Source organism: Dermacentor variabilis, chromosome 9, assembly GCF_050947875.1.
Source record: "Dermacentor variabilis isolate Ectoservices chromosome 9, ASM5094787v1, whole genome shotgun sequence".
Lineage (NCBI taxonomy): Eukaryota > Metazoa > Arthropoda > Arachnida > Ixodida > Ixodidae > Dermacentor > Dermacentor variabilis.
The window spans coordinates 24,832,780-24,852,074 of NC_134576.1; the positions used below are offsets into that span (position 1 = coordinate 24,832,780).

The 19,295-nt window shown below is 41.1% G+C and overlaps 1 protein-coding gene across 1 annotated transcript in view; it reads left to right on the plus strand.

Annotated features, from left to right (window-relative positions):
• Positions 1 to 327: 327 nt before the first annotated feature.
• The window catches only part of LOC142592558 (uncharacterized), a 54,006-nt gene continuing 35,038 nt past the window's right edge, over positions 328 to 19,295 (plus strand). The window contains exons 1-5 of the mRNA XM_075704072.1: positions 328 to 335; positions 2,603 to 2,687; positions 11,791 to 11,842; positions 12,773 to 12,897; positions 17,086 to 17,152. Coding sequence (XP_075560187.1) covers positions 12,850 to 12,897; positions 17,086 to 17,152 — 115 coding nt within the window. The 5' untranslated portion in view covers positions 328 to 335; positions 2,603 to 2,687; positions 11,791 to 11,842; positions 12,773 to 12,849. The remainder of the gene's footprint in view (positions 336 to 2,602; positions 2,688 to 11,790; positions 11,843 to 12,772; positions 12,898 to 17,085; positions 17,153 to 19,295) is intronic.

A 19,295-nucleotide genomic window follows, 5' to 3' on the forward strand; every position in this document is an offset into this window, starting at 1 on the left:
GCACCAAACGAGTACGGATGCTGATCAAATTTTTTCTGATCGCACAGATGGCCGGACCGAGGACCGGATTCGTCGACGCAGGGTCTGAGCATGCACTGCATCAGGCCTATCTACTGCTACCTCCGGCTGTCTGCCCTGCTGGCTTCATCGGACAAAACAAGTCGCAGGAAGCTGTACCACGTGCACTGCAGTGGGACCACCTGACCAACACGGTGACGTCGACGGAGACATCGTGGCACCCGGATAAAAGCAGCAGCCTTTTCGACGTTCCCTTCAGTGGACTTGGAAGCACCTAACGAGCACGGATGCTGATCAAATTTTTTCTGATCGCACAGGTTAGTGACCAGCATTTAGTCTCTTCAGTTAGAGACAACGGCGTAACATTAACGGTGCTCCCAAGTCCACAATACTGTGTTGCTATTTTGCGGGGTTGTTTTAATGTTGTCCGCTTAATGTTACTAACATCCGGAGACGAACAAAATCCAGGCCCTTACTCTGATTCAGATAAATGTTCGTAGCGGGAACTAATGAAACACATTCTAAGAGAACAAAAGGAAACGAACAAAACACTGAAACAACTGTCTTCAAATATCAAGCATGTGGAGACAATAGTTGCAGATTTGCAAGAAATAATGACAGTTATTGAGAATGAAAGGGGATTATGGAAAGAATGCGAAGACAGGATAGTACACTGCGAGGAATCTTGTAAATCTACCATGATGCAAGTAGAATTTCTGGCATCGAAGGTCGATGATTTAGAAAATAGAAGTAGGCGGAATAACCTAGTAATTTATGGATTAAGAGAGAGCTCTGATGAAGATGTTAAAACACTTGAAGAAGAAGTGCACGGTATACTTAAGAAGACCCTAGGAATAGAAATTAACTCAATAGAACGAGTTCACAGAATTGGTACAAAGCAAAGCCAAAGGACACGCCCCGTTATTATCAGGCTATTCAACTTCGCTGAGAAAAACAAAATATTATCAAGCGGCTTCAAGGTGAAAAACACCCGGATTTCAATATCCGAGGATTTCTCAAAGAAGGTATGCGACACACGTGCTAAATTATGGTGTTCTGCAGTAAGTGACAAGGCGAAAGGGGCAAAGGTATCTCTGTCATTTGATAAACTAAAAATAAATGGCAACACCTTTATATGGAATGAGTGTGAGGTCAGAAGAATTGAACTATCTAAACCGAAAACTTCTGCACACGCTGGCCCAGCAGCTTGCGATGGCACGTGACAACAACGTATGAAATCTATCAGAGTGTTATCACTGAATGCGCGCAGCGTAGTCAATAAGTCAAGCCTACTTGAAAGCATAGTTGCAGCCCATCATGGTCATCATGGAAACCTGGCTTCAGGAAAGCGTCCAGGATTCCGAAGTGTTTCCACCTTCTTATCAGCTCATACGGAAAGACAGAGAATCGCGGGGGGGGGGAGGTGTAGCTGTCGCAATTAAATCTAACATAAAATTCACAGTTTTAAACAGCATACCTGACCATGAAAGCGTATGGTGTAACCTTACATTTAATGGAAAAAGCATATTTCTGGGTGGCGTATACCGACCTCCGAATGCGCCCCCTGAATACCTAGACGTTATGCATGATTACATTGCACAACACACTTATTCACGTTTCAATATTATTATCACGGGTGATTTCAATTTACCAGGAATCAATTGGTCTAATCTTTCGCACAACAGCTCCGACGCAAAAGTGCTGAATCACTATTGTTCATGTCATTTACCTTCTCTCTAGACCAGCTAGTTTCCGAACCGACTAGAATAGCTGGTCCGTCATGTTCTGTGCTTGATCTGATGTTCGTAAGCAGTCCATTTCAAAATAACACATTAAATGTTGAAAATAGCATTTCGGACCATAAAACTATTGTATTCTCCTGTCCGATTTTAGGAAACTGTGAACGCGTTAAGCCATCGATTGCTGTTATCAGGGATTACTCAAGAGTGGATGACAATGCTATCTCAGAATATTTAAACGCCTGCTTTCTGCAGGTTTCATTACTTCATGACGTAAATGAATTATGGTTACGTTTTAAGCATATTGTACACTTTTGTGAAGAAAACTACATTCCCTCCAGAAAGAAAAGAGTGAACAGAGAACATCCTTGGGTATCGCGCGAAATAATACATTTAAAACGAAAAATTAAAAGGAAGCGCAGAAAGAAAACCACATGTGACCTTCAAGATCTTGTACGCTTATTACAATATAAGATAAACATATGGCCAAGGAGCGTTTTTTCACTGTTACTCTGCCTTCTTACATGACGAATAAACCACAAAAATCCTGGTGCTACCCATCGAGGGAGTGGCACACCGTATCGCAGATTACTGTTTCAAACGAGACGTTTGTTCAGCCTGACGTCATAGCAAGCAAATTTAATGAATTTTTTCTATCTGTATTTAACAGAACTACATTATCATTTCAAGAATCCAATGCCTGAAATAGATATCGACCAACAAGGAATTCTTTGACTCTTACAAAAACTGGATGTAAAGAAACCCTGTGGCCTTGATCTTATATCAGATGCATTTTTGCAAAAACATGCAGTTTGGACGTCAAAATACTTATACGTAATTTACAGGCGATCTTTGGAAACTTCAGTGATACCTGACGACTGGCGAAGGGCCAAAGTAATACCTGTGCACAAATCTGGCTCTAAACTCGACGTAAGTAACTATAGATCTGTTTCATTAACATGTGCATCCAGTAAACATGTGCATCCAGTAACATGTGCATCCAGTAACATGTGCATCCAGTTTTTTTTTTTGTTCGAACATATTATTTATAAGGCCATAATATTGCACTTAGAGAATAATAACCTACTATACAGCCGGCAACATGGATTCCGTTCAGGTCTAAGTACTATTACTCAGCTGAGTTAACCCATGATGTAGCTACCACAATAAATAACAGAAGCCAAATAGATGTCATTTTCTTAGATTTTTCAAAGGCCTTTGATGTTGTTCCTCATCCAGATCTTATTACTAAACTAATTGCCATTGGTGTACACGAGAAAACAGTATCATGGATCAAGAACTATCTCGAAAACAGAAAGCAATGCGTAGCTGTGAATGATATTACGTCTGATTACGTCAACGTTTTTTCTGGTGTTCCACAAGGCTCGGTTCTTGCGCCCCTCCTATTTCTGATCTACATCAATGATATTCGTTCATGCGTTCAGCCGCCTATTCGTCGATGATTGCGTAGTGTACGCAACAGTGAATACCAGAGAGGATCAGGTAAAACTAGATGATTCGTTAGCTGCTGTACAAAATTGGTGCAACATTTGGGGGATGAAACTGAATGCATCAAAAACTACCAGTATCTCCTTCACTCACAAGAAAAATGTGCTTCAGTTTACATACACAATAAACAATATATCACTAAGAAAATACGAGGAGGTCACATATCTCGAGGTCACTCTTACAACGAAATTAAATTGGGAAACTCATATAAATAACATATATGACAAGGCCCTAGGTAAACTACATTTATTGAGAAGAAAACTTGGAAACACACCTCCTAGTGTTAAATTAAATGCATACATAACCCTCATTAGACCCTCTTTAGAGTATGCTGACATTATTTGGGCCCCGCACCAGAAGTATTTAACCGAGAAACTAGAACGCATACAGAACTTAGCATTGAGATTTATATATTCACAATATTCACGTCAAACGAGCATTACGAACCTGCGCGTCAAGGCTAACATTAAATCACTGGCTCAACATAGAATGATTTCCAGATTAAAATTTCTATACTTACTTTATCACGGCTCCTATCGAATACCACAAGCAACATACATTCAAGCGCCATTCAGACTTTCTGCCCGAACCAACCATAATAAATCAATACGACACCATCCCAGCCATAATAACACTCACAAGTACTCTTTATTCCCACACGCCATTTCCCATTGGAACATACTACCCTCTAGAGCCGTAAATTGCCCATCTGCCAACGCAATTATTGACAGTATTGAGAATCTGGAATTCGAATGGTGATATTACCTGTATTTCATATGCAGCCTCTGTAGATGCATTCTTATGGTAAACGCTGTTTCTCCTGCTTCCCGGACGGCTCATTTAAACAGTGTATATATTTATTGAGTGTGTTCTTTTTTGTGTGTGCTAATGCTCTTTGTTTTGGATACACTAGTTTCACTTTATTCTTTTTTTGTACTGTATTCCATGTTGTAACCACCCCTGCATGGGCCCGACGATGGCCTGCAGTATTGTAAAATAAATAAATAAATAAATAAGAATGCAAAAGCAGTATATGTATACATATATATACATATACACACATACATATATAAATATAACAAATTTCACAGAAGTTTACAATAAACACAAGTTAAGTTACCATCAGGAAACATTCTTTTTTTCAGAAATTATTTTACATACTTGCAAATATATATGTGCATCTATGTTAAAAAACATAAAAAAAGAAAATCTGCATATAGGCTGCTGCTTTCGCGACAGACATCACGGCAACGTAGCCCAGGGTGTCATCACATCCTTGAATTTTAACAAACGCAAAGATGCCCTTTGCAGCATCCAGTTTACAACACGAAACCCTGCCACGTGGTTCGGGCACAATCATTGCAGCGGAAACCCGGATTCTAGGAATAGTAGTTACAAGTGTGAATGTATAAACAAAATGAGAATATATGATAAGTTCTGCGGAACTGTTGGAGCAGTTAACAATACACATCTATAAGAACAAATCCAATATTTTAGTTTTGTTTAGAGATAACACATCAACATGTTGTTGGTTAAAATAGTTGAGTAGGGACGGTAGTGTATGTTTAAGGCATTGGCAGCCATAATTAGTATGTGAGAAAGGGATCTGCCATGGTGCCTGGTGACGATTGAATATGCACTTCTATTTTGTTGTAGAGTTGCCGGGGCTAGGAATGAATCAAGTTTTCCCAGCATAGCATTTCTATAGCTTAGTAATGTTTTGAATTTATATATGTCACGGGCTCTGATTATTCTGTTTTGTTGGAAAAGCTCTTGCGTATGCTCGAAAAAAGAAACGTTCGCTATCGCCCGAATTGCTTTCTTTTGAAGTATTTCCAGCATTTTAATATTTTGCGCTGTAGTGTTACCCCATATAAGTGAACAGTAACTGAGGTGTGAATGGAGAAGAGCATGATAAATGAGACACTTAACTTGAAAATGTAATGCACTTCAATTGCAATTTAACACACCAACAACTTTTCGTACCTTTGAGCAAACATGACTAACTTGTTCATTCCAGGACATATGCTTAGCGAGTATTATGCCTAGGGTTTTTATGGATGACGTAAGGTTAATTTTATACAGACCCCACACAATATTATCTGGCAATGTAGTAGAACTTCCCAGAGCATGAAAAATAACGCACTTTGTTTTGGTTTCATTGAGGATGAGGCCGTTTGCCTTAGACCATGCTCGAAGTCCATAACAAACGGAGCTTGCTATAGGCGTTATTTCTTTTAAATCTTTACCTGTAAAGAAAACAGAGCAATCATCTGCATACGTGACAAATTTACACATATCGCTCACTTGTACAATATCATTAATGTAATACAGGAAAAGTATCGGGCCAAGAATGCTACCTTGGGGCACACTCGCTGTCAAAGATTTTATCTGCGATCTGTTCTCATTAATTTCAGCAAACTGATGTCGGCTTTCTAAATAAGATCAGATAAGTTCAAGTGTTATTCCTCGGAAGCCATATTTTTCCAGCTTTATCAGCAGCAATTTCTGGTTGACCCTATCAAAGGCTTTGCTGAAGTCTAAGTATAACCCTAAAGTCAGAAATTTTTTGTCAGTGTTCTCTAGAATAAGCTCCTTCTGTATACTTAAAGCAGTTTCCATAGACCGATTTTTCTTATGTTGACAGTCGGTTAGCAGGCTATGTTTTTGCGAAAATTTATTAATACAAAAGTTAAAAATTTTTTTGAGTCCCTTTGATAGCACAGGAAGTATAGATACTGGCCAATAATTGCCCATATTATTTTTGTCACCTCCTTTGTGAACTATTACTCTCGCTACCTGCATATTACGCGGGAAAACTCCGGTTGACAAGAAAATATAAAAAATGTGCATTACTGCAGGTGCAAGTAAGTCTATGACGTACTTAATTGGCCTAATTTCTAAATCATCTACGTCTCGACTATGGCTATTTTTCAAGGATGAAAATGTTGTAATCACCTCAGGGATGCTAGTAATCTTTAGGAATAAACATTCTCTTAATGAAGCGGCATGCATTGTATCTTGAATGTCGTGATCTATGCATCCTACTTTAACAAAAAAATTGTTAAAACAGTCTGCAAGTTCTGTACCACCTACAAAAGTGCAATCAATGTTCAACGTATCTGTTTGTGTATCGACTGACCGATTTAGTGCTTCGTTTATTTTTTTCCATACTTTGTCACTTCTGCTATTACCTCCATGGAGTTGTTAGTTGAGTTTTGTTCTCTATTAGTTGCAGGTGTGCCTAATACAGTGTTTTCACTTTAACCTCCTTATTTGCCTTTCTTCACTCTCATTTCCACTTGAGAATTTTGAACTTTGAGTGCCTATAACCTATATTAGGAAGTAGCCGCTAGCAACACTTGGGAAGCAGTGTTTTTTTATTTTAAGCATGAATGACATTGTCATTCACTGAATTTTGTGTGTAGTGCACAAAGCATCACATGGCAATAATTTCTTTGTTGAAAGAACTATAAAAGACACTGGTAAAAAATTACTGCATAATTCATTTGGGATAAGTAAGTTGAAAACCCTGTATTGTTTTTAGAATGCTTTTCTTCCCAATTGGATGTTTTACTGGAAAACATTTTGCAGCAGAAATTATGTTCCTGTGTCATCCTTCCAAAAGGCACAGTAAAACTTGTGAGCCCACTTAGTGTCTGCAAAACTGAATGAATTGGTTTTATGTGTAAGATTAAATTGCCCAAATTATACAGAATTTTTTAATGTTAATTATTAAGCTCAAGGATGTAATTAATGCTTTGAAACATTTGTTCTATGCTTCCATATATGTAAATGTAAGCTTTCACCCAGTGAACACACTAAATTAGAAATATGCCTGCTATCCATGCTCTTTGCGCGTTAAAGGAACTTGCATGCTTTTGCATGTTTAGGAAATTGCCTTTCATTCTGTTTATACAGCATAATTTTCTCACCTATACTAGTAGCTACAGTGTACTGAGGTTGAGTGCCCAGGCAAGGAACCCGGAAATTTTACGGGAATAACTACCCAAAATTACTGTGGATGGATCTGGCAGTGGGAGCGGTTCAGGAAGTGCACTGAAACTTCGAAATTAATGTTCAGTGTGACCTGCAGCATCCTGGAGTGAGGGTCTGCACTGGAAGGAAACTATGAAATATGTTAGCAACTAGTCAAACATTGTTTTAACCCCAATGAGTGCTTTTAATGGTGCACAATGGGAAAGGACAACCAGTGACATCGATGCGAGCCTTCAGACTCTAAAGTTTGCTCTATGCATTCCTCTGTGTCATTTCATCAATGGCAACAGAGCAGGCGCGTATGCAGTAACTTTTTTTTGGGGGGGGGGAGGGGGCAACCATAATTCTCCTTCCTATGCAAATTAGGGGAAGGGTACCTTTATTATACAAATATGAATAATGCCGACCATTCACCATAAAGACACATAAACCCGAAAAGAGAAATGAAATAAGGTGCATCTCACAGGTAGGCCTGTGAGATGCACCTCTCCTTTACATGGCAAACAAGGAACCCCATCAAATGGACTCACACTGGAAAGAACCGCAGGAAGAACACTGCCAAGAACAAGTAAACAAGTGAAAATGTAAATTAAAGATTTCTATAGTAGAATACATAGCAACCATGGCACATGAACCGCGCGGGGTTGTGTTACTTAGCCAGCCAATCACAAAAGCAAACAAAATCATCGTCATGTGGCCTTTTCAACAATGCGTCGTACTTGATAGATCCGGAGAGTCTGCTGTTCTTGAAGAGCCTTTTATCGGCAGAAGCAATGAGGTGTGCAACAGACATGGACAAAGTGTATGGAGTCTGAGCATTTCACTCTTCAAAAGTCTGCGGAACAGTTCATTTCACTGCTGAACCCGTTTTACTCATGAAACTTCACTGCCAACGGCACTGAAACTTGAAAACAAATAGTTGCAGCAAAGCAAGCATTTTATAATTTTCAGTTGAATAAAGAATTCGACTTTCGCCATTATTTTATTTATTTATTTTATTTACAATACTGCTACTCTCATTTGAGAGCGTGGCAGTTGGGCGATACAGTAGACATGTATATGAATACGCATTTAGGCAGAACAGTTAATTGAAAAAAGGAAGAAAAAAGAAAACAATTGCCCGAGGATGGTAATATAAGAAAGAAGCTGAGTTTAGAAACAAAAATGCAAGTTTTCACATGACAGTTAATTAACATAATTCTGGCAGTTAAGAACACGTAATTAACTAGTTTATACATAAAATAGGAGCGAACTGAAAGATAACACTTAACGCGTGAAGAAATTTTAAAGTTGTGTGAAGGGATACGCTTCAAAGCATAGACTTTGAGAGCGAGAAGACACAAATGGAAAAAGAAAGAACAATCTAGGCAAGCAATCAGCAGGAAATGGCAGTTATAACAATTATCTTAGCAGTAGTACAGTAATGAAAATTTATTTTGGGAACACAGTGTACCATATGTCCACATAACGACAATCAAACAAAAATGGAAAAAGAAAAGTGGGAAGTCGAAAGCAACACAATGCGAAATTTCTGACGGTGACACGTGCGATGATAAATTGTTTAATTTACGCACTGCAGCTTCCACTTGTGAAGTAAATTTGGACGATTCGATGGCGGTTATAGCAGGATCAAGTCAGTTCCATTCAGCAATTGTAAGGGGGAAGAATGAATACTTAAACGTGTCATTGTTGCATGTGTATTCTGTTAAAGTGTGCGCATGTTTGTTACGTGTTTTTCGAGCCTCAGAAAATGAAATGTACCTGGACACATCTATCTTATAGTTATTTTTTAGAAGCTGAAACAAGAACTTCAGGCGAGCGTGTTTTGCCCTGGTAGATAGCATTTGCAATCCAGACTGCATTAGAAGATTAGTCGGTGAGTCAGTGCGTATATATTTGTTGTGAATGAACCTTATAGCCTTTCTTTGTACTGCCTCTAATTTTGTTATGTTAGTTGTTGTATGAGGAAACCAGACTGTATTTGCATATTCGAGAGCCGGCCTAACGAACATTGTGTAGGCCAGTAGCTTCGTTGATGTTGTAGAGAGCTCAAGGCTTCTTTTGAGGAAGAATAGTTTGCGTAATGCTCCTGCCGTGATATTCGAAATGTGTATCCCATCTGAGGTCTGAGGTTAATGTAACTCCCAGGTATTTATGTTGTTCAACTTTAGTTAGTGGTATGCCGTTAATCTCACATGTAAAGTTAGATGGTCTTGTTTTCCTTGTTACGGTCATGACCACAGACTTTTTTACGTTAATTGACATCTGCCAATTAGAGCACCAAATAGCTAGAGTGTTGAGGGATGTATTAAGTGCGATGTTATCGTTATAATTAGTGATTTCACTATAGATAACGCAGTCGTCAGCGAACAGTTTTATATTACAACCAATGTTAGCTGTGATGTCATTAATATAGATTATTAAGAAGAGTAAGGCCCAAGAACTGAGCCTTGGGGAACTTTGGAAGTAACGGTGACAGTGTTAGGTGGCATTTTTTCGTAGGTTACAAATTGTGAACGATTGGCTAGAAATTCTTATCCAGGCTGAAAGGAGCCCTTTCCCAACAACACTTTCAACTTTAGCGATTAATTTGTTATGGCATACACAATCAAATGCCTTAGATGGATCAAGTAAAATCATGTCAGTCTGGCCGCGGTGATTGATAGTATATGCAAGATCGTGGATTCGTTCTGTTAGTTGGGTTATTGTTGATAAACCACTGCGAAAACCATGTTGGTAGGGAGACAAGAAGCCAATGCTCTCTAGAAAAACCGTTATGTGCTTTAAGATTATGTGCTCTAGAAGCTTACAGGATGTACTAGTTAATGAAATGGGTCTAAAATTTGAAATTTCTGTTGTGTCGCCTGATTTATGGATAGGTATTATCTTTGCAATTTTCCAGTCGTTCGGTAGCTGTGAAGTCGTGAGTGATTTACGAAAAATTATGCCGAGGTATCTACTGCACCATTCCGCATACCTTTTCAGAAAGTCGTTAGGTATGTTGTCAGGACTGCTGCCTTTTTTAGGGTCAAGATTAAGCAGAAGATTAAGTATGCCAGCGTCCGTAATGTGTAATTCGCCAATGCTTACGCCCTGTCTCGTTAGAATGGGGGGAATAATGTTATTGTCTGTAGTAAATACTGATTGAAAAAAAATGTTATATGCGTTGGCTTTCGCAGTTTCTTCCTCTGGGCTTAAGTGGGACGCTTCTCCATCATTGGTGCGAAAGTGCCTCCAGAACCTTCCGGGATTATTAGTAAGAAAGCTCGGTAACTTTACATTGAAATAATATTTTTTTGCTCATTTGGCTGCAAGCTTGAATTCCGCGATGGCATTAGGAAGTTTCGTCACCCTGGATTCGTCTCCTCCTTTAATTTTTATTGTTCTACGCAGTCTTTTCAGACGGCGCTTTGCCTGAATTACTTCTTGGGTTATCCAGGGATTATTTTTTGGCGGCCGCTTGGTTTTAGTGGGCACGTAGTTTGTGACGCAGTAGAGGACGATAGATTTGTACTTATACTCGCCTATTATACTTTAATAGGCGAGGGAAAATGTATAAAATTATGCGCTAATAATATTATTTTTGTGGTTACCGCCTTATTTGCCTAACAGGAAAAGTTTGAAGTATGAATTATTTGCAGCCTCGCAGAGGAACAGTGGCTGGCGGTTATAAGGCCGTGGGCGGGGCTTCGCTGCATACTTAAGTTGCATCCGACTATAGTTTCGTTTTTTGAATTACCTCTAGAAGAATTATAGAGAAATATATATTTGCGGAACAACCACATTTCTTTTGGATCCCTCGTTTACTGCTCTACCAAGTGCCAAAACTGACTCTTATTGTTATTTGGGAGGTTGTGTAACGATGCGTGGCCGCCAGTCCCGTGCAACCGCATAGAGCGCAGGACGCTGCGGCTCTAGACATGCTGCACCCACCGTGAAGGTTAGAAAAAAAGCCCACATAAGCACAACAGAGAAGTGGCAACATTAGGCGGTTTGACTGATAACTGTACAAGCGTCATTCAAGACACACGGAATTGCTCCCCACTTCTGGCGGCGTTTACAGTAACGAACGGCACACGCGTTATCAGCATGATAGCATTGCCTGTTACTTTCCTGTCGGGAATGATAACGCGCATGCCGTTCGTTACTGGAAAGTACCGGGCTCGCCGCGTTAAAGAAAGGAAATGCGGACAAGCAGATGACGATTATCGTTGTGTGGCAAAAGGGTGTAATTATGCTTAAGAGTGTATGCTAGCCACCATACCCTTAGTATAAACATATCTTCTCTGTAAAAAAAAAAAAAAAAGTTTAACACAGTGATTTTCGTCTGGCGACAAAAAAAAAAAAAGTCGCTTCCAAAGATTGTGCGCATCTATAGCCAAGCCGATCCATGCCTAAAGCTTCCCAAAATGGCCGACTGCATCGTCGAAACCGTTAATACACTCTAATCGTTCACTTGATTTTTCGCTGCATTGGAAATGCAAGCGGTTAGTTTCGCCGAATGAAATGTCTCGACGCTTTTCAGCAGCCGTCTCGTGCTTCTGAAAAGAGCTTGCGGTATTGGCGTGAACAGACAGGCAAGTGGACGTATTTATTCTACAGTTATTGAACAGTTACTTATCGATACATCTTGAAGTTAGCCTACAAGCTGTCGTTAAAAGTTCCGTCTTTCAGTAGACCTTGTGCAGCGTACTCTCAGCTCGATACGAAATTCTTGACTGCGTTCTCGAGTTTTGTTTAACGGTAATGAGAAGGAGTTAGATAATGCACAGAGGCAAGGTTTTGTCTGGTCTTGCAGGAGTCCCAGGTGCTTTTTCCGCCGCGTACACTGTCGCAATCGTTACACGTCTGAGGAACCAGACTGGCGGCGCATAGGTAAAGCCGGCTGCCAGTGCAAGCCGCAGTCCCCTACATTGTCGCTATAAAGAGGAAATTTGTACGTGTAATAAGTGTACGCAACGTTTCTTTGTTTAGTATAATTTGGCGGTGCCTCCAGCAGACAAAATGTGGATCCCATACTGCTCCGTCGGTTTGGGCTCGGCAATGCCTCCGCGTGGCGGGCGCGTTTAAGAGAAAGCTTTAGCTCGGGTGTTCCAATCTAAATACATGTAAACGCAGTATTCGTTTTTCTCGGCAACCACTGCACCAAATTTGACGAGGTTTGTTACATTTAAAACAAAAGCTTAGAATCCAGAATTTCTACTGGGTACACAAAAGATTTAAGCGAAACAACTGAAGCAAAGCGGGGCATGGTGCTTTCAGTGCCCAATTTTTTATAGAACATGTAGTTTTCAATTATAAAGGGGACTGTAATGCGATGTCTTTAAGTAGGGGGTTGTCTTATATTCAGAGTCTACTTATGTTTCAATATGAACGGGAATGAAGTGTTACGCAATTCTATTAACGAAATTTACCTCTGCTGTTTAGTTTCCATATTGTGCGTAGAAGCAACAGTGCGTGCACTTTCAGCTGCTCAGTTTATCTTCAATGCTGCTCTCATTTTGTAGAGTTCATCACTTGTGCATGTGCAACACATTGGCGGAGGCAATACGAACTGCATTTCTCACTAGCTGGACAAGTCGGAATGGCAATGCACCTTGGAGAACAAGACTCGAATTGTGAAAGTCTGGTGGTAAGTCTGAATTAATATATTTTCATTTATATTTGGCGTTAACTTTCCAGTGCACTTTCTATCCTATTGAAGAAACATTAGCCCCGTTTGGCCTGTTTTTTGAGGGCCTTACATCAGGCCCCCTAGCAAGTTTTAGTTTACACTGCAATTTAAAGCTTCTTGAGACCCAAATACAGCCATGGGACATAATTACTTTTCAAGCTGGTTATTATTGCCTCCAGGCATGTTACGAACATGAAAAATGTTTCTTTAATAACATAGTTTTAAATAACTGGCATCTTCTTTAAATGTCACAGGCTAAGAGCTGCATCTCCAACAAGTGAACATCTCATGTTCGCTATGGTAAAAACTGTATTTCATTGCCTGAACACAGAGGTGAAGATGGAGTTATGTGTAGCAGACTGTTCCTTGGCTGCTGCATCCTGGATTTTTATGCATTAATGAGGAATTCAAAACAGGCTTCAAGGTTGCTTCCTGCTGTTTGTGACAATGCAGAGGTCTAGATCAATTCAGTGTGAAATTTCTTGAAAGTAGATGAGAAGAATATGAGTGAACCACTTTCGACAGTTCCACATGCATTGGACTTCATATCCATGATGAATGTTTGGAGTAATGACTTCAGACTTCTGGCATTGCTTTACCGAAATAATCTTTTAAACTGGTTTATTATTAGAGGAGACAGAAGAAATTGAATGCCCTGTTACCACACCACCATGAGGTGAGCGTGACTGCCAACAGAGACACACTCTCCCTCTGCCTTGAGTAGCCTCCGCAAGCGACGTTCCTTCCTTGCCTTGTCGCATACTTGAGCCGAAGAACCACATCGGGTTCACGTGACTAGCACCACCCGCTTTTTTTTTTTTTCTTATCTATTTTTGTTGCGTGGCACATTTTCCACCGTGGCATTGTGCATTCTGAATTGGGCGATTTACCGAAGTAATGCGTCATGGCGAGCGACACGACCGTGTTTTGCGTCGCAGTGTTTGTTTGTGTTGCCTTGACTCTGGCTGGGTGTGGCGCTTTCTCGAGAGGGAGGAAAGTGGCGTTTCATTTGACATTTCAGCTGTCTGTATGACATGCACAGATTTGTCATGAATATCTGTGTCATGTGCTGTAAGGCTGTAAACTTAAGAACAGCATTAAATACATTCTCTTAGTGGTGAATGCAACGCATATTTATCTTTTGCACTCAAAGAAAATGTGAACAGTGTACAGTGCTCCCACTTCTGCGTCAGTCTGATAAAAAGGCCAACAAAGAGTGATACTGCACTAAATCAAGTATCTTGAAATTTGGAGACATCCTAGGGATGCTTCTGCAGCAGACATGATTGACCAGAGAGGTTAACAATGTACAGCTGCTTGCGGTGACCAAATGCACAGCACCATCAGTTTTGTGCCATGCTATAATTCTATCAAAACCGCCTAAAATTCTTGCAGCTTTTTAAGAAAGGATTAGTGGCACATAACAGTGTGCCTTTTTTTGAATGTATATTTTTCTCCCACATAGCTGATGTGACTCAAAGGTTTATAGTCCTGAAAGCTTGTTTGCTTTGTTATGAATGTTACCAAAAACTTACGTGTGCAAGCTTACCTCTGCCCACACTGAACGCAGACACAGTGAGTTTATTTAGTATGGAAAGCTAAAGCAATGTAGTGGCTGCACTATTGTTATGAATGTGTCGTAGTGATAGATGTTGCTGATTTTATGTAGTGCTTGTTTTCATCACTCAGGATATCACCCAAAATTCTAAGAGGCAAAAAAAAACTGTATATAATGTTCACAAGATATGGCTATGTGACGAGTAGAGACTGGGTGATGGCAGCCGATTGAGGGAACGAGCTCGCCTGCGGATCTTGCAACCACAAGAGGTTTAAGTAGATTTTATCGCATTAAAGTGTAACAAGTGACGAGAAAAAAAAAAGCCTGGGCATGTCATCAAAAGATACCACTGGGAACAAAAGTCTATGGATCTACACGTACCGTGAAATACCCAATTTTTTTTCTTACTTGCCATGTTGGCATACACTGGTCCACAGTAAAGTTGCAGAATGGGGCAGGCCCTCCATTTCATTCCTGCTTGAAAAAGTTGAGATCTCTTAATTCCACTCTTTTTAACTCCCCAGAATGCCAAGAGTTGTACCATTCCTCCAACTTTAAATGAAATTCTTACTATACTGGCTCTTTCAGTATCTACCTATAGGTCACTATCTCTGCCGTGGTACTTGCCAACAAAATGGTATTCTACTTATTGTGAAATCCTGAAGTACTGGAGACTGTTCCAATGATGAGCTTTAATTGCACCTAAACACTAAGCTTTAGTTGCCAAGAATGATTCTGTTTAGCAAGAGCATGCTTGGACTATGACACAAGGATGGAGGCCAAAAAGTTACTGCCCTTCCACTGCTGCGAAGTGGGGTGCAAGCGAAACTTGGGATCTGCGGCTCTTTGTAACGCCTCACGGCGAGGGCGGCACGTCAACGTCGACCCCTTTCTCAAGTTCCCGGTGGCATCAATCATACACTGCCTGTTCTTTGGCCAAAGGCACAACACGTGGCCTGCTCCCACTGCCATTCCTTCAACGCAGCCTGCTCTTCAGCAGAACAGACCAAACGCAGCCTCCCCATCTGACTGCTGGGCCTGAACTGGTGTGGGAAACTGCGGGTGTCAGGCGAGCGAACACACCCTTTCCCTCCTCTGGAGGAAGGGGACGCCCGTGATTGGCTCATGCCTTGCGCTGCTTCTACTTACCCACCTTAAAGGCAGCGTTTGATGAACTGACAGTGGCTGAATCGGTTAGCATGGTGATCTCGCAACCCAGAGGTCGGTGGTTCGAATCCGCATCCTGATAAGCAATTTCTATTTTTGCGCAGCTTGGGTTTTTTCGCGCGGTAACACCGACACCAGTGAGGCAATACAAGCTTCTGTTAAAAAGGTCACAAATGGTTGCATCTTATGCCAGTTCCTGTTCATGTGGACATTCAGTGTTATTTTTCACTGTCAGAAGTATCCTTGAAGAAAAAAGGGGAGGGGGGCCAACGAAGTATCAGCACTAAAGAAGCAAGGTCGACGTACATGGTAGTTGAAATAAATCGATGATTAAATGTTGATTATGCTGTCATGTACGACGCACAAATTGTGAGATGGATCTGGCGAGCTTCAAGCTCACCTGTCAGCACTCTCATTGGCCTGTTGAGCATGTGTAGCGTTGGTAAGATTAGCATTTCCTCTCTTCAGCGTTGACTGCTGCATTGCGGCGTGGTGGAGCACTGCCATTACGAATCCCCTCACAAACTATGAGCTACCAAGCTGCACTAAGACCAGTGCACCAGTTTCACGTCTGTGCGCACTCAAGGATGACAGCACGCATTGCATGCGAACTCAGATGTGCATACATACAAATTCTTGATTACGTCTCTCATTGTACTGTTACACTAAGGTACGTTTTAATACTGCATAAAATTACTGCTTAATTTGCACATCACATAGCATTAATTATAAAAAATTCAGCATGTGCATATTATAGCCGGCTATAAAGAAAAAAAGTTACAGAGCTCCTTCCAACATATCATGCTATGTTTCGCAAGCTGTTCCAACAACGAAATAGATGATTGCACAATGGTGGCCGCTTTTCATAAGTTAGCTTCACTGGAATACATCTGTGTTAGTGGCAAAGCATACGAATCTGGTTTCGTGTCTTGGTGAACTGTGCAAGCTATTTCCGGCCCAAATTTCTTTTTAAAGAGTTGCACGCATTCATCATCATCATCCTATTTTAAAGTTCAATGCAGAATGAAGGTGCCTCCCTGCAATCTCCAATTATCATTGTCTTGCACTAGCTGATGCGAACTTGTGCTTTCAAATTTCATCTCACCTAGTTTTCTGTCATCCTTGACAGAACTTCCCTTCCCTTGGCACCCATTCTGCAACTCTAATGGTCCACTGGTTATCTACCCTATGCATTACATGGCCTGCCCAGCTTCATTTTTTCCTCTTAATGTCTACTAGAATATTGACTATCCACACTGCTCTCTTCCTGTCTCATTGTCATTTATCATTGCATTGCTCTTTGTACGGCCCTTAACATGTTCTCGAGATTCTTCGTTAACCTCCAGGCTTATGTGCCATACTGCATGCTTAGAAGAACGTGTCTACCAAGTTGACATTTTCAAATTCCCTGATTTTTTCAGGTTTCACAGAACTTTGTTTTATGTCAAGATGGGCTGACACCATGTCACCTGATGCTGTCACTCTCTGGTAAGCATGTTAAAAAAATAAAAACAATCCAGTTTGAACAGTAAGGAGTAGTGTTTATTTTATTCAAAATAGAAAACTGAAAAGAGGGGTTTGTAAAATGCACAGCTACTAAAATATCTTCGAAAGAAACTCGGTGCCCTTTTACTCTGTGAAGGATGACCAGCAAAGCTGCGTACGTGGGCCCCTTAATGGTGAACTGCACCTCTACCGCGGGTCGGCCTGGTATTGCACTACCTATGGGATTGGCCCATGTGTGGGGGAGTGCTTAAAGCCTGCTTCATCTCCGCCGCAGGTTTGACTGGCATTTCACGACCTTCGGGATCAGCCCACATATGGGGAGTGCTTAATGCTTGCTTCACTTCTGCCTCGGGTTGGCCTGGTATTGCTCTTTCTTCGGGATCGGCCCACCGTATGAAAAATTGTTGGTCTATGCGCAAATGTGATCTGCCAGATCCTCACCATAGACAGCTTCACTGTAAAAAAAGTGGTCTAGCTCACGGCAAATAGAGTCAAACATTTTAAAATGCGAATAAAAAGAGATGCATACAAAAGCAAATAGCTATTTGTATCAACTGATAGCAAGCTCATTGGTATCATGCCCGAACTTTGTCACATATGAGATTCTCCAAGCAACTGGAAAGTCAACCTCAACTGTCTTGACATACTCTCAGCCTGCCCATAATGCCTCAGTGTTGCATTTCATTGCTTTAAGAGATTTATTTTGGTTTGGATGTGGGTAACCTGCATCTTAGCGTCAGCCAACACTTTGCTTTTTGAGCGCAAGCTCCTTCAAAGAGGCGGCGGCACAGTTCCTTTCCTGATCATTCCTCGATGCAATGGTCCTTCCTATTCTTGTCCTTGTTACGCTGCGTGTTCGCCCCATGGATGAAGCATCCTTTTGGTCAGTTGTACAGTCCGATTTTTCAGACTCCCTAAGGGCCGCTACAATGTCCGAAAAAAAAAATGAATGCATGTCTTTTACTGCCCTTAGGGGCCCAAATCGCCACAGGCACGTCCGTAAAAGCTCTGAAGGTCTGCCAGTACACTTATTAGGCATATAGGTGCTTGCACTCTGACAGGAGACGGCAAGTGCACGTGAGTCTAACAATATATGTGCTGCGTCCCATACACTTCACCGCGTAGCATCACTGTGCTGAGGCAAAGCTGCCTTTCGAGGACTAGCAATATGCAACGCGCCGTGCTTTACGAGGATTGCAGAGGCAGAGTGGGTACCTTTGCTGACAGCGGTGAATTCTTTCAATGAAAAAGACAGCACCGAATGTCAAGAACCGTAATAGCATACCTAGGCCTAGCGTTCTCGCCATGGTGATTACAGTGGCCAGTGGATCTGCGTGTGAGTGTCAGTTCAAGGTGGTGAGATAACACGGCGGTGTTGGCTTTGATTAATGCCATATCAAATCTGCAGTTGCAGCAAATTCGGAGTGCGGATCAATGGTGAATATCTCGGCAACAGTGGGGACAAATTACTAGTGATTGAGGACCTTAACCAAAAAAGTGTTAGAGTGGGTTTGAAGATTAATATGCAGAAGACAATGTTGAAGAATTCACATCGCCAGTCAGCCTCTAGAGTCTGTACAGGAGTAAGTCAGTTGCTCGTAAGGGACCCTGATCATGAAAAGGCAATTTACTTAAGAATAAAAATGGGGTGGAATGCATATGGCAGGCATTACCAAATCATGGCTGGGAGCTTACCACTGTCATTGAAAGAAAAAAAATTTAATTATGGGGTTTTACTTGCCAAAACCACTTTCTAATTATGAGGCACGCCGTAGTGGAGGACTCTGGAAATTTCGACCACCTAGGGTTCTTTAACGAGCACCTAAATCTAAGTACACGGGTGTTTTCGCATTTCGCCCCCATCGAAATGCGGCCGCCGTGGCCGGGATTCGATCCCCATCCTCGTGCTCATCAGCCCAACACCATAGTCACTGAAAAGAAAAGTGTACAACTATTGCATTCTACTAGTGCTAACTTATGAGGCACACATCAGAATCTGGTAAATACCGTAATTAAACTTTGTGATATATGGTTCTTGCTTCAAAAGTTTCCTATGGCAAGCATAAATGGGAGTTGTCGACACGCGATCACACGTGTTGAATGCATACATTGTTTCCTAAGCATC